This window comes from Nothoprocta perdicaria, unplaced genomic scaffold (assembly GCF_003342845.1).
Source record: "Nothoprocta perdicaria isolate Ctin4 unplaced genomic scaffold, notPer1 scaffold_248, whole genome shotgun sequence".
NCBI lineage: Eukaryota > Metazoa > Chordata > Aves > Tinamiformes > Tinamidae > Nothoprocta > Nothoprocta perdicaria.
Window position 1 is genome coordinate 976967 of NW_020455475.1, and position 16342 is coordinate 993308.

The 16342-nt window shown below is 39.0% G+C and overlaps 1 protein-coding gene across 1 annotated transcript in view; it reads right to left on the bottom strand.

Annotated features, from left to right (window-relative positions):
- CDC5L (cell division cycle 5 like) overlaps positions 1 to 16342 on the bottom strand; it is a 32718-nt gene that overhangs the window by 7385 nt on the left and 8991 nt on the right. The window contains exons 10-14 of the mRNA XM_026039969.1: positions 14594 to 14756; positions 12850 to 13014; positions 11302 to 11382; positions 10720 to 10965; positions 8018 to 8215 (exon numbers count right to left, since the gene is read on the bottom strand). Of these exons, the coding sequence (XP_025895754.1) occupies positions 8018 to 8215; positions 10720 to 10965; positions 11302 to 11382; positions 12850 to 13014; positions 14594 to 14756 (853 nt within the window). The remainder of the gene's footprint in view (positions 1 to 8017; positions 8216 to 10719; positions 10966 to 11301; positions 11383 to 12849; positions 13015 to 14593; positions 14757 to 16342) is intronic.

Below are 16342 nucleotides of genomic sequence, written 5' to 3' on the forward strand. Positions count from 1 at the left end.
TAAATCAACTTGTTGCATGACCTTAGAGGGTCCACATATCATCATAAAGCTGGAATCTGTACAGGAATACTCAAAATGGAACTACTTTCCTCATCTCAGACCCACAAGCAGCCCTCCCACACTCAATTCTGATGATCTGCATTAACTTAGCTGAAGTAGCAGGATGTGTAAACTTGCCTTGCATGGACTCAAGCAAGCAGAGTAGCTGCAACGAGAAAATTCACACCAAGATCACACCTTTCTGCTCAACAGCTGGTTACAGCGAACAGGTTTTCCAGTACTTCAGACCAACCCAGGGGTAACAATGACTGCAACACATATGGGCTCTACTCTACCAAACTGACTTCAGAGTTAGCATTACCTCTGCTAACCAGTATTATCTATTCCAGGTCTTACCTCAAGTAAAGCACAGATTAAATAGGAAAAGAACACTAAAACAAACAAACAAGACAAAAAAAAAAAAAAAAAAAAAAAAAAAAAAAAAAAAAAAAAAAAAAAAAAAAAAAAAAAAAAAAAAAAAAAAAAAAAAAAAAAAAAAAAAAAAAAAAAAAAAAAAAAAAAAAAAAAGGATTACAATAACAGTAAGCAACTGGATCAGTGCTGCACGTGAGTGGCAATGAGCACAGCAGAACTACCTTCAAATATAATAATTGGAAATGCAGAGTTCTCAGAGTGATCTCGTCCAGAGAAGAGGCTAAAAATCTTGTGGAAGTCAGTGCAATAACCAAGTTAGCAGAGAGCTTGGTTTCCTCTCAATACATGGCAGAAGCCACTTGATGTAACTGAGTTAACAGCTTGCAGCAGTCACTACTGCTCTGTTCCTGCAGCTATCATTAGGCAAGCATCAATGAAGCAAGTTACTTCATCGGCAGCAGTTCACCCTGGCACAACATTCACAAATCATGAGGTTATTTTGCATTAGGAGAGCCCCTGGAGAGCTAACAGGCCTGCAGGTGAGGTGGCTTCCAGCCGCAGATCACAGTGATTTATATATTTCTCTGTCAAAAAACAATTCTCAGCAGTGGCACTGAAACACACTGGTTCTCATTGCGAACTGCATTTTCAAATGTATAACGTGATTTCACTGCAACAACACACAGAAAACTAATGGTTTTAGAGGTTGGAGGTGAGTGGTGAATTTCCACGACTTCATGAGATACAGTAACTGCTACCCAATTTAATCCCACTTTTGAAGTTTTTTTTTTTTTTTTTGCGTCCATTTCCTGATTCATTTAGATGTGTTGGTGGATCCTGGATTGAGGATATGGCATGGCTTGTATTACACTCCTAGCCTGAAGTCAATAAAGATTTATTTCAATAAAGATTTGTTTCTATGCAGATGATTTATCCAACCCTACAGACGTGAAGACCTTGGAAGAACCCAGGCTAGCACAACGTACCAGCCTAACCTGAAGACCAATTCCTGACACACACCAAGGCTGCACAAGCAGAAATATGAAGAACTCTCTTATTATTAGCATTCATCCGCTTCTTTCCAAAGGTCCTAAAGTCAAGTGTTCCATCAAGACTTGGTACAAAAATCAACTATTTGTATTTCCCTCTGAAAATAACAGTTTAACAGTAGCATAGTTCTGTTTCCCAAAGCTGTTCAACAGGCAGCGTGGGAAATGTCATTGCTGTAATAGCTGAAGTCCTAGAGGACTACTTAGATTTGAATGCAATTGGATCTCTTTCCTGCTACACAAGATGACTTGCAACGCCAGGACATGCTCATGGTGATGGAGAGAGATGGGGGAAGGCTTCTGACTGCAAATGTAAATTGTGGGGTTAAAATGAAAAAGAAGCCTCCTATTTAAGTTAATTCATCACAAGCACGGTGGACAATTTTTTTTATTCCAGACATGCCACATATAAAGCTTCAGCTCCAGTCAAGGAGATGCGATTGAAAAAGAACACTGCTCTCCAGGTATACGACAAGCACACTTAAAAATTGGCACTTTCAGATAATGATTTTCAATCACAGCTATGCAAGTACTTCATGAACAGAACTGCAGTGCCTTGTAAGGCAAGAATTACTCCCATTCTAGGGACGAAGAGGCATTAAGACCTAGTTCTCTTTCACTTGATGCACTCGAGGTGCTTCTGTAATCAAAAGAGAAAAACAGGTGCCTCCAGAGGGATATTCAATGCTTAAGTGGGCCAAGTTGCTCTCAGGAGGTACCTTGTCTCTCTACCAGCAATGAAGGGAGCCTAAGGCAATTACAGTCCTATCCCATTTGCTTCAGTTAGGAAGCTAAAACGAGGTGCATTAAATCTAAGCTCCTGGGACTTGCTCAAAACTAGGCACTGCCTACTCAGTCGCACTAGAAAGACAAATCAACATTTCAGACTAAATCAATTCATCTTTGCTTAAAAGATATTTTTTCTTACTGTAGACATCAACAATACTTGGCAACAGAATAATTTTTATTTACTGCTGTCCTCAACAGCTAGGTTAGGGGCAGTAACTTCCTTATGGGTCCCACAAATATTCCAAAATTCTGCAAACAAAACTCTGACTTTGTGTTACAGCTAAGCCAAACTAACAGCTAGCTGCTGTGGAAAGGAGCYTGCTTTTTAATTTATAAATAATTAATTTTCTACCAGTTCAATGAACCGAACCATACAACCACAGAGTTACAAGCACCAGGGCAAGGGCAGAGGTAACTCTCCAGCTGCCCCCTGTCCTTTTCTGACAGCAGTTAAAGGGTTTTCATACACAGGTAAAGATGATTCCTGAGAGATCTGCCATTCATTTATGTTCTCCAAGGAAACTATATTCCATATATATATATATATATATCAAACTATATTCCAAAACCTACTTTACTAAATAGACTTGAAAAGGGATGATCAACTGCATATTAAGCGAAACACAGACAAAACAGTGGTCTTGCATAAATACTCAGTTCTCTAGTAGAATCTGAACAGACAATATTCAAGAACACTGACACCCCTGCTGTGATCACAACTCTAATGCCAGTTGTATTTCCACAGACCTTGTTAAAAAAGGGATTTCCTTAAGGTAACACCATACTACAAATGAATATATTTGTTCACAAAAGTTTACTGCCCCACTTCTTCCACCATATTTCAGTTACATGACTAACTTCCTTTACAAATTCTTGTATAACTTCTTCTTTTCTTTTTCACAGGTAGTTTTTAAAAAAAAAAAAAAAAAAAGCAAAGGTGTCCTCTTTGGTTTGGTAAATGACCATCTTGTTCATTAGGACTGTGTACAAAGGAGCAACCAAGAGAAATGCATAACTCAATGCAGCTTCAGTACGTTGTGGTCACAAGAAGATATTGCARATCTTACTGTGGGGTGGATAATTCTGTATGCTTTGCATATGTAATGTAACTAGAGTCTCATGTCCTGTAGACTTTCAATAACGTTTATAAATTAGCAATCAACTGAAATGATGACATAACTACCACACTGGTAGGAAAGTATTTGCATGTTGGAAGCCAACATTATGAACTTTCTTCAAAGACCCAGTAGTGTTGGCAGGAAGTTTTTATGTTCTGAATTATGAAGCGAAGCAACTAGTTTCTTAAATAGATGCCTTTACTATCTTTTACCTTAGGGGATATGTGTTAAACCTGGAAGTTTAGGTAGGAATATTTTACTTTAAAAATAGGCTACTTGGAAGAGAAGCAAGTACCAAATGTGGTAGAGTTCACCTCAGAGAACTCCCATTCCTGAAAAGATTGGCCTTGCAGGCTAGTCTAGTCTTGAGAAAATATGCTAAACCTCTAGAAGTTTCTGGAGACATCCCACCTAGAATCAAGCAAATCTAAGTTATATCAAAGACATACAGTGAGGTCATGGGGATTAAATTCCATGGGCTTGAAACTGCCGATTGGTAACACGTAAATCCTCGTAACAGTCTTCAGCAAAGTGAGTATCATAGAATCATAGAATGCTTAAGGTTGGAAGGGACCTCAGAGGTCATCTAGTCCAACCCCCCTGCTCACGCAGGGTCACCTAGAGCACGTGGCACAGAGCTGTGTCCAAGTGGGTTTTAAAGATCTCCAAAGAAGGAGACTCCACAACCTCTCTGGGCARCCTGTTCCAGGGCTCTGTCACCCTCACTGTCAAGAAGTGTTTTCTCAAGTTCCTGTTGAACTTCTGGTGCTTCAGTTTGTGGCCGTTTCCTCTAGTCCTATCGCTGGCCACCACTGAAAAGAGGCCGGCCCCCTCCTCCTCACTGCCTCCCTTGAGGTATTTATACACACTGATCAGGTCCCCCCTCAGCCTTCTCTTCTTCAGGCTGAACATGCCCAGCTCTCTCAGCCTTCATCATATCTGAAGAGTCTAAAATGCTCAAAATAAGAATGTAAAATATTACTAATGCATTAACAGTGCATTCCAAAATTAAAAATTATCACCGAATTGCACATTATTGGTGATTATGACGGCATAACTGGGGAGATGCCTGGCCAGGGTCTCGCCAAACAGTGGCTCTCCACAGGTCCTCCCTTTGCCTACCCGAGCCCACGGGTAACAGCACAAATCTGGCTGCGGTATCACAATTCCAGCAAGACAAATGTCATCTCAGCAGATACGAGACCAGCACTGCTAACTCACTCTAGCAGTGAAAAGAGGTCAATTAGGGAAAARTTGACCATTTGTTCATCCCATCAATCCCCTCAGCAATCTGTAAGTGGTGAAGACAGCATGAGAAATAATGCTGGTTTTGCACCAGATCCACAGGGTGTTAGTAGGCCCATATGGAAGTATTACAGGGCAACTACCCTACGTGCAGCTGTTTCTAGCAAATACCATTAAATGCTCTTTCTTCTTTTTYTTTTTTTTTTTTTTTTTGGCTACATTTCTTGGTGCAGTCTGAAGGGGAAGGCTCAGCCCCAAAAGCCGAAATCCTAAAAGTTTCTGGTGCTGGCAAAGTGTTTTGCAGTTTCTGCTCCTCTCTCAAAGGAAGGAGGAGGACAAGCAAATGACCTGGACTAGTGAAAGCAGAGCTAATATCCCTGCTTTTCATTAAGATTGCCTGATACTTCCCATTAAAATATCTATTTCAACTGATATTGCTTTCAGACATGTTTCCTTGAAAAAACATTAAAATGAAGGTGGTTTGGCCATTTTTGAGAATGAGGTAGAAATGAATAATTGCTTTGCTTTTCATTTTCATTGCATATTCATTTCTTAAGTTGCTATGCTTTTTATTTATTATTAAAAAGAAAAAAGGGAAACGATTCCACTGGTGACCTGTACATTGAAAACTACAGGCTTCCCTGCTTTTGAGAAGAACCTTGTAAATAGGTCAGGCTACAGAATCACCCCATAAATTGCAGTTTGCATGCATTTGGGAGAGCTCTGCTGCTCAAACACACCTCTACAAAGATGGTACCTACACTCAGCAGTGGAAAGCAGTGCAGTATTTTCACTGCACCTGCAGCTCTGCGACACAGCAAGGTCTGCTGCTTCTGATTTGGGGTACGTGGTAATACGAAGGCATCTCCAAGCTTGGTGTCTYGCTCTTACCTGTGCCTGGAGTAATGACACCCTTTCCAGCACTGCTCAAAGMTCCTAGCTCATCTGAAGACGTGCAGCTACATCAGTGAGACACTAAGCCCCACAGTCATAGGAACTGACCATTGACATAGCTGCATTTTGTTAACTAGCTCATCTACAGGGTTCTGTGCCATGTTGGGTAAATACATGTGATCTGATTCTTCACTGACTGGCCCTCTGATTTGACCTTTACTTAATGTGTGCCCACCTTGTGCTTACAGAGCAACGCACGCTCACGGAGTRAATGCAAGCAACAGCACTTTGATGAATAGATGATCTGAATTTACTTTCTTTGCTTCATCATCCTTAATGAGCTGTACTACCGCCAACCCCTCACTGAAATACGGGGAGGAGATGAACAGAGATCAACAGCACAAGAAAGCCCACACAGAAGTAACCAATTCAGACATAATAATACACAGCATAAAGACACAGGGCCACACACTTGAACAATAAAGAAAAGCTCATTAGCAAGCATCATTCACCCTGCACRGTAAATGAGCCTGTGGAAAAACTAGGCTGTAATCATGTAATTAAAGACTGTCTCTCAATGTGTATGCATAGGCAAATTAAGGCTGCCTGAGTAAAGCTCCTTGTGCATTCCCTAACTTTTGACTGCCTGACTTTGCAGCTTTAATAATGTACTTTAATGTCGTTTGGGGCGTAAGGCATTTAAATTTCAAAAGCATTTGTCCACAAATTAGGTACAGCCCTCAGATTGCTGGCACGATGCCGGGGCAGCCTCTGCTGCCATACTCAGATATTGCTCTTAGGAAAACAGAGCAGAGCAGTGAGTGCGAGTGCAGGCTCCAGCGAGCGGGAGCRATCGGCAGGGCAAGGGTGCTCTCTGCTGGGTGAGCAGCAGCAGGACAAGGGCTTTGCTGCTACTGCTCAGCAGCAGYTTAACCCAGCAATTGAACTCCATGGATGCAAAGAGCTCTGGGCCCAAATGGTCAACAAGTGCGGGGTGGGACATGGGGAGGCCACGTTTGACCAACAGACTTTACAGAATACACGTTCATTTCTAAACCAACACATTTCTACAGGAATAAACCACTTAAAACTCTGCCTCGTGAGAGCGGTGTGGTTCTGCATTTTGTGTGGAGTATCTGCATGAAGGAATACGAAGATGCTACAGGGCAAWCAGTGTCAAAAGGGTTGAATTATTTTTTTCTATTTAGTGCAATACACCTCAGTTGATCTCTCCCTTTCCCCTCTTTCTCCCCACCCAACTAATCACACCAGAAAACTGTAAGTTTGCTCCTTACTGAAAGCAAACAAAAATGAAAACAATATCCTTCACCACAGTGATCTGAGCTAGCACTGCACAAATAACCCCGTCAAAATAAGAATCACTCAATTTCAGTACCCATCTGTGCTAGCTCAGGAACCCTCAAAGCCACATCATAACCGGGATCAGGAAAATGACCTCAGAAGCAGCAGTAATCTACATAAACTGTATTTTTTTCCATACGGATCAGGACATGCCTTCCTTACAGCTTAGTCCCAGCCAGGTAACTGTGCAGGTACTCTGTATTCTACCTACAATACGTATTTATGGTTAATAGGTTAAACATATGAAGGAGTCTGGAACCGCTCAACAAAATAGCAGTAAGGCAAGAAGAGCAGATTTTGGCTCCTTGAGAGCAGACAAAGGTCTAGTTTCATTTGCTAGTCTCCTGGTATCCAGTGCCCTCCTTCAGTACTCAGCTGCAGCCACATCAGTGAGAGGCTGCTATCTAAATTCTGGCATTTTATATTAAAGAAAAAAAATGTTAAGCAAACACACAAACTCCGAGTTTAAAATGCATATACTAGGAAACCTAATATTCTCTGATAAAGTGGGATGGAATCACGACATTCACTGTCCTGTTTTTTAAGGATTTGCATAGGATGCAGTCTCAATCAACAGAATCTGAATTTTTATTTACATAATTGTCAATGGCGAAGTATTTGGAAGGTATATGGCATGAATTCTCATAAATCAGATATTAAGCCTAATAAGCAAAAGCAATTCAGAAGAGAACTTGAGATTTTTTTTTTTTTTTTTTTTAAAGGATCATTCTTTGAAATACCTCATGCTGCTCACTATCAATGGCCACTATCAGCATCAAAATGCAGGACTAGAGAGATCAATGTGATCCAGGGATCAACAAAACAGTACAGAATCTATGAGAAATTAAAACAAAATAGAGTCTGACTTTCTAGTTGAGAAAAGGGTAGGGAGTCTTACATCTCTCCTATGTAGGAGAATACTCTAGGAATACTTTAAGAAAGAAGGAATAAGATGAGAGAAGAAATTCTAAGAGCATTTACAAAGTCCATTGGAGAACTTCTTAATAACCTTTACAAAAGGAATCCCACCAGGAGATCTAAATAATTTACAGTGACCTGTAAGTCTCATTCAAAAAAAAAAAGCCAAACAAATAAAAAGAGAAACAAAACCCCAAACCAARGGAGAGAAAAAGCAGTGACACTAACCTCAAGCCTCTTTTCAAGTGACTCTATTCTGTCTTTTTTGCTGGCCAGGTTAGCTCTTGTGTAGCGGCTCTGTCCAGGCAGATACAACACCTGGCTGTAACATTCTTCCCACACCTGGTTATAAGCTTCACTTGAGAGCTCTCCATGCCCCATTCCTTGCTTTACCACTTCCATCTCTTGTGCCAGTAGATCCTGTGCCTGTTGGAAATCACGAGAAATAAATTGCAGTTACCATACACAGGATACAAGAAAATTCCTCTTGTTGTTTTCAATCCTTCAACGTGCAATTCACAGGGGCAGTTTCTCTTTTCATACCATCAGGTTAAGCTAATTATGAAATCTAACACAGATGCTGTGGATTAGAAATGAAATCCAGGCTAGAAGGCTACTCACAGAGCAACTATCCCTCATTTTATRTAATTTGGCCAAACCTAACATCACTCTGCTGTAGCTAATGAAAGCAGTGACACAGCTAGATACCTCATCTTGCTGGAGAAGAACAGAGATAAAAGCAAGGGGCTTGAAGGAAGGGAAAATTGCACATGCAGAAGCAGCTGTTCTATGAAACAGAAATCTTTCATTTCCTTTCACTTTTCATTTCCTTTCGCTTGCACTTTTCCACATAATCTGGAAAGTCAACACTAAATAGTAACGGATGAGATGTATAAGCTTCAATCCCTCTTACTATAGTCATAATACCTCTGTTCTACGYTTCTCTTTTGAGATTTGAGCGTGTTGCTGTTTCCAGTGCAGTTTATGAAGTAAATCAAGGTGAAGGGGAAAGATTCACGCTGTTCCCACAACTCTTAATTTTTTTAGCAAAAAGTCTGGTCCACAAAACTCTGCAGATACCTCCAGGTTTCACTGGTAGCTTAGGGCCTAACCATCTTTGTGGATCTGGACTTCACTGACTCCAAAGGTATCTCCCCATTTTCAACAGATTGACACATGCACCACAAATTTCCATACCAAATATCTCATTAGCCACTGATTTTTCATAACCAGACATTGGCAAGTAAGTAATTTAAGCATCAGACATTGCTAAAAGGTTTGCTTTCAGTGAGCTTCTATTTGAACACTGCGAGGAATGACCTAGACTATCTAGTTGGTGATGGCAACACTTTATTAGCTGAGAGCACCACAATTAGCAGCACTGCTAATCCTAATCCTCCTCAAAAGAGGACTACAGATCAAGAACAGAGTATTTTATGARAGACATTTAGAAGGAATAAATTCTAAAAAGTTAATAAAGAAGAAAACAAAAACAACACATCCCTAAATAAAAACTTAAAAGAAAGCTTCTTGGTTCATTATAAATTCACTTCATTTTGGAGAAGGGGGAAAAGGACTCTAAATGCTAGGCAGCAAGCAGAAGCAAAGATGCAAAAAAAAGTTCCACCTATAACTTAAGAAAATTTTCAGGGATTCAAAAGGAAGTTTCCAGACAAAAACTACTGGATTGTGTAACAGTCTTTAAGGGAAGTGATAGAAAATCCAATTCTTGTTGCTCTTCAAAACAAACCAGAGAAAGCACTTGGAGAGCGTTCTTTAGGGAACAATCTCACTTTGGCAGGGCAGTGGAAGTCATGATCTAACTGAATTTTCCATCTTTCAATTCTCCTGCTAGGAAATCTTCAAAGTATAATTTTTCATTTAACAACAAATTGGAAGTACATACTGTTCAGTGCTTCTTTTTTTAGGCTCAAAAAGCATGAATCAGATATGCTCAGGCAGACAGATTTAAAATTTGTTTGCATATCCTTAGAGTCACTATAAAGAACACAGGATTTGGATGCTGAGATTCCACGACTACTGTTCAAAAACTAAGCAAGAGATACCCAGAGCCTGCAAAAAACTGACACGATTTGGTGGTGTATGATTTGTCCTATTCATTCATTTTTATTCCTGTAAGGTTACTGGCAAAACTTCACAGGCAAAACTTCCCAAAAGAGTGGACACAGCACGACCCATGTGAACTGTCACTCAGGGGCAAAATGAAACATCTCTAGTTATTAAAATAAATGCACATCCCAAACTAGAACTCATGGTACAGGCCTGCTGTTTGATCTGGGATTACAATGTAAAACAGGACAAAGTGCCCAGATGGGCTACTGGGCTCTTCCAGCGACAACCTGTTCTGCCTATTCATCATCCTTTACCTGGGAACGCTTTAACATAAGCTGCCACAGCCCCTCCATGCTCTGTATTAGCACAGCTCTGTTAGATCAGTGTGAATACCACAGTTAAACTGATTGATTTGATGCTGCCTTTCTCATACTTGATCTGCAAGGCTATGAACTTCACAGCAGTGAGAGGCTAGTGATTACAGCTAATTTAAATCTCAGTCATTTAATGTCACTTTATAGGTACAAAGTAGGATCTGGCAACTGTTGGAGGATACTTAGAATGCTAAGCAATCACAGCACTTTATGATTGCATTTAACAGACAATGAGTCTGAATAAATATGGCACATCCATCATTGGGACACCCATCATCCCACTGMGTGTCTAAATTAACATTACCTCAAAGAAAAGTGTGTGCTGCCTGCTTAATTATCTATATCTCTCCATTTACAGCTCTATAACTACATTTTCCCAACTAAGTTCTGGGTCCACCCAGAAGCCACCTTTTTTTGAAAGATGACTGAACCATGACMCAAGAAGACACTAGATTAGCAGTAGTTAAGTCATACAATTCTCACCTTCTTGAGATCTTCTTTGGTGAACTTTTCATAAGGATTTTGTTCCAGGTAAGCCATATGTTCTGCACTGTTGGTTCCAAATCCTGGACCTTTCCCCTTCTTACCTACAGGCTGTTCTCCAAACGGGTGGTGTAAAAGATCAAAATGAAGCATAGTAATCATCTCTTTCTTTATCAGCTCTTCACTTTTCTGCAGATCTGTTAAAGGTGGTTCTACATTTAAAGGTCTTAGTATAGTTTCATTAACCTGTCCAGAAATAAAAGAAGAATGTTTAGAAACATCACACATCACCAAGGATTACACTAAATTCATGCACGTCCACTTGAGCAGGAGTTTGACCCATCAGCCTAACTATGCAGAACAGGTGCACATGCTGTATGACACAGGCATAGTAATCTATATCCTCAATTTTGCTTTCAATTGTGCATATGAAATACTCAGTGACAATTTAACTGTGAAAGTTTCCCATGATGCTGAAATGAGCATATTCAAGAAAGAAAATTCATTCTTTCATGATCCGGTTTGCATTTCTTCCTACAATGCAACCTTTACTTCTGTTTTTTGAGTTCGGTTTCCACTTACTTCGGAGGGCCGTGGTAGGTTCTTCTGAACAGCTTTGTGCATTCTCTTCAGTTCCTTTGCACGCTCAGCTTCTCGCATGGCCTAGACAAACACGCTAAATGTTATACAATCAGATACTTCCTACATATTAGTGGCATAGGTACAACCTCATTACTGTAATGGAAATTTCTCACAGTGTAACGATATCAAGACAGAGCTAAGTAATAGGTTATCTGCTACAGAATAATAATACAGTTACTGCTATAGCATAGTAATTCAGACACTGAAGTTAACAGAAAGAGTACACAAGAATAAATCTAACAAGAGGGACAACCTAACAAGTCATTGCCATGATATTTTCCCTCAGCCCTAGGCCCAAAGACAGAGTTCTTAAAAAAATTTCTCCACGCCAAGTTTGRCATCTGCCCTGCAACTCCTGTTAGGAGAAGCAACACTATTTTATCGCGTCACCGTATAACGAACATGAAAAGGCTGTCCAAAATTTCAAGATTGATGAATAAGATCTTCCAATTTAACCCTAGCCATGTCACACCTTTGCTTTAAAGACAGAATGCCTTTCTATTKTACGATCTTATAGCTAATACTCACTTCTCTAGATAAACTATATACCTGAATTGTCTGAACTTTTGCAGAGCTTTCATTAATGTACATATGCAATTTTTTTATTATTATTTTTATACACAAAGATAGAGACCTGTGTTTGTATGGGTATTTATTCCTCCCCCAATAGGGGCATTTTAGGAAGCCTAAAAATTCTAAAAAAAATTAAAAAAAAAAAAAATAAAAAAAAATATTTTATCAGGTGTCAGAGCTCAACTTTTCATTTTCATTCACAAAAAAAATTCCCCTCTTATCTCAAATCTATGCAACAAAAGTAGATCTGCATCACATTGTGCCTAGGACAAATAATGAACTGAAAAGAGATTACTCATGCAAAGGTAAAAGCTTTAATATCTCTAACTACTGGTTAGCACACTGCGTAACCAACAGAACACAAGAGTGCTTTTGACACCACTGTGTCAAACCTTTAATTCTCCAACCCCAATACACAGGGATCTATCCAAAATTGGGTCGTCTGGTAATCCTCGGTATGAATCATACACAGATCAGCTCACTCCATATGCTCTACCTGCTTGCCTCATTTTGCATTCACTTGCCTTACATTTCACAAACAGTAACTATTGACCTTGAAAGAATATGCAGAAATTGCAAAAACTACAAAATTCGTATGCATACACCTCTGCAGAAAGAAGTTTTTAACTGTATTTTAGTTGTATTTTCAATTTAAAAAGACAACAGCAGAGGATAGGATACACACATTCTTAAAGATTCCATTATTAAAAAGACATCAATGTTAATGAATTAAGAAAATGATTCATAGATTGTTTTAGCCTGTAAATCTCACRTACTCTGACAGTGGCACAAAAATCAAGTACATCTAACATTATTTTGTAGAAACTTTACTACAGCCACTAAATGAGTATGAAACTATGGGAAAAACAGACGGAGAACAAACAAAAAGCATCAGCTGCATTACGTATGACCTACCTGCTTGCGAGCATCTATATCAGCAGTATCTTCCACAAAGGTTTCATCTACTTCATGCTCCTCAAGTTCTTTTTCTGCATTTTCAGGCAAAACGATCTCAAAGTCATTCTTTGGAGCAGGAAGGGCCATGAGCCCAAGTCGCAGGTGTTCACGAGATTCTTTTTCCTGTTGAGATAGTTAGGATATAATGCTTCTGAATTCAGGCACTGATTCAYGATGTGGCAAAAATTCCCTTCATCTACATTAACAGATACAAACAACACGTACATAGTATCACCTGGCAACCTTAGTTTACTGCAAAGCCAAYAGAAACCACTTTCTTTTTTTGACATCTGACAAAAGAGGGCACATTTCTAATCCAGATTAGCCTACTAATCAGCACCTCAGAATTTAGCCTCTATTGAGCACAGCAATTCTGTGACACTACAGGACAACATATAATTCACTTATTAAGACAAGTAATGAAAACTTCATGTACAATTTTTGAAAAATATCCAAGGAGTAAAACAGTATGGTACCCTCACTTCCTGGTAGTTTCGGGCCAAGAGAGGAGATTCACATATATGCATTTCAAAATATTGTTAATGATGCATGAAAATCTGCCTATGTGGATGACGGTCACAGGTTTATCTACAAGCCTATGTGGAAGGTTACCCCTCAGACTTTACTTTTTTTTTTTTTTTTTTTTTCCTCCCCATTCAGTTACTCACAGATCTGGGAATTGTGTGCAGAACAAGAATGACCTAAAGAACAGTGCATCTGGAAACTCCATCAGAAAACTGAAACCCTACTTTTCCTTCTAACAGCAGAAAAGTCAAGCTTACCATAAAAAGGCTGAGAGAGAACCATATAAGCGTAAGGACATCAAATATACCTTGTCCTTTATGCTAAGGGCAAATCTAAAAAACTGGAAGCAAAGAGTTATTTTCATGAGAAACACATACCAAAAACTTTGAGTGGATAGCTTTAGCTAGCCCAGAGAGAAAAATATCAATAGCTCTGGTGGGAAATATTCAAAGCCACAGCTAAGGCTGCAGAATAAGCCACATAAAAGCACTTCTCAGGGTGCTACCTATTAGTTATATGCCTTTTTACATCACGCCTAATTGGCAGGGTACATMTGGGTGAATATCCAGGAATGAAAACATCTGTTGCCAAAGGTGATGAAAGGCAAATGYGGACAGGACTCAGATTGACTAGACATCTTGAAACCAAGTGCTCCTAATGGCAAATTTTAAAGGCACTCCTTTAACTGAGTGCTGTCAACAGGAAAGACTAATGAAAAGGTCACGCAGGTAAACTGGGAAGCTGGATGGATGTGGGATTTGAGGGCTGAGTAGGATTGCAAAACATAAAAACAAAAAAAGATAAAAGTAAAAAATAACAAAAAAAAAAAAAAAAACACCAACCACACCACAACTCTCTCTTGGAGGAATATTTCCTGCTCAGATCCAAAGATAAAAGTACGACTGAAATCTAATTATGTCTTCTCTGATGACTAGTCCTGGAGTGCTTTCACTGAGCTAACTTGAAGCTGCTTTGAGCTTATTTTTTGAGATTTCTGCTCTTTCAAAAAGATTCTTTATRTTACAGTAATGCAAAGAAATGATTTTATCATGTGGCGAGTACAGATTTCTAGACAAGTGGTACAAATAACACTTGTTATAAAATCAAATTCTATTCAGGACATAAGAAATTAAAATTACTGAATACCCATGTCTCCAGCTTCTCATATACTTCTTACCAGTTGTTTGGCATAAGATGGGTCACTGTAATCTGCCATACCGTCTTCTGGGTTGATGTTCAGTTTGTCACGTAGGGGAGTTCTACCAGGTGTTGTACCAGCTACAGGTTTTGGAGTTAGTCCTCCACGAGGAGTTAAGCCTTCTGACCCCTGAGAAGGTGTTCTAAGAAAAATGCAAACACAGTTAATTTTTCTCTCTTCAAAGAGCTCTATTTCAAACATATGAATGCTGTAAAAAGTTAAAGTTAATAAAAATTATAGTAAAATTAAATTATAAAATAATAATTATAAAATAATAAAAATAACATAAACAAAAGTTATAACAAAGTTTATTGTTTGTACAGTTAATGATTTCAAAACCTCTTTTTAAAAAGACAGTGAAACCATAACACATGATTAAAAAGATCAAACAAAACAAACTGTTTATGCCTATCAAGGTATAAAAAAGGACCCTTCAAGCTATAATCTAGGCACTATGTTAAGAGAAGCTTCAGGAATTAATCCAACGGTATTTCCTACCACTACTTTTGAGAGAAAAGATCACCCAGTCACCATGCACCATACATTATTGTGGGATTCAGCAATCAGGATTTAATTGCAACCTCTGATTTCCCTACCACCTGGGGCAAGTTATTCACTCTGAATTCATCTTACTAACCACCGTGAAGGTGCTTCTTTCTTTTCGCTGATTACTGAGGGAGTAGCTCCATTAAACTAATTATTTCTAAGTAGCTAAGGTTGGGCAAGAACGGAGTTTCTGACCTTTCAGGCCTATGTTCCTTTCCCTCTTAGACTGGGGAAAAAAAATATTGTTCTCTATCCCAACAAGCTTTTGAGGGTTAACTATAGGAAAGATGCAAATGCATACAGAGGGTGCCTTGGATACAGACAATCAAGTTCTCTCTTACTCGCTTGCAAAGATATTTGATACAGCAATTACAAAACAAAGCAGCAGAACAACTGACAAAATGCTGTTAAATGCCCAAAGGAAATAGGATCAGGAGTGCAGAAATACTTCTGCAGAATGCAGAAAAAAAMCCCCTACATTTATGCAGCCACCTGCATTTACTTAAACAGGATGTAAATTTCTTCAGACAGCGCTAAGAAGGTGTGCTGCACAGAATAAACCTGGCAGAGATAGCTGGGATGAGATGATTTAATACATCGTTTCTACTATGAGTTACTGTCATTCTGTAATGCCATATTCATAAATAAGAAGAAAATAAGATGCCATAATGATGGAAACAGACAGTTGTGTATACAGCCTGACCCCTCCACTGCTCCTATGTGGAGTGATAACCTAACCTCTTATTTACTGTGTTTGTCAGTGAGTGGAAAGTGACTCAAATTTCCTTTAGAAAAGGAAAAGAGTACTTTAAGTACTTAATCTACTTGGCTAGGTAGCTATATGCTACCCTACTTTATTACTCTGTTTTACAAAACAACTATGGCTTCCTTTTATTTATTTTAACCACATTTTTTTCTGCTCAAGATCTCTGTTCTTCATTTCTGCATGCAAACAAAGTTGACACAAAACTTCCCTATTTACATGCTCAAATGTAACCAGATCACTCCAGGTCAAATTATATTTATTCTGCATCCCACTGACTTCAGTAGATCTCCAGAAAAAGATTAACTTATGTAAATCCGTCTACAGGAGCGGGCCTTCAGCATACAACTTTCTAAACAACAAAATGAAGCTGCTTTTGAAATATTGCCATGATACAAGTAAAATTAGAACTCGAGTTG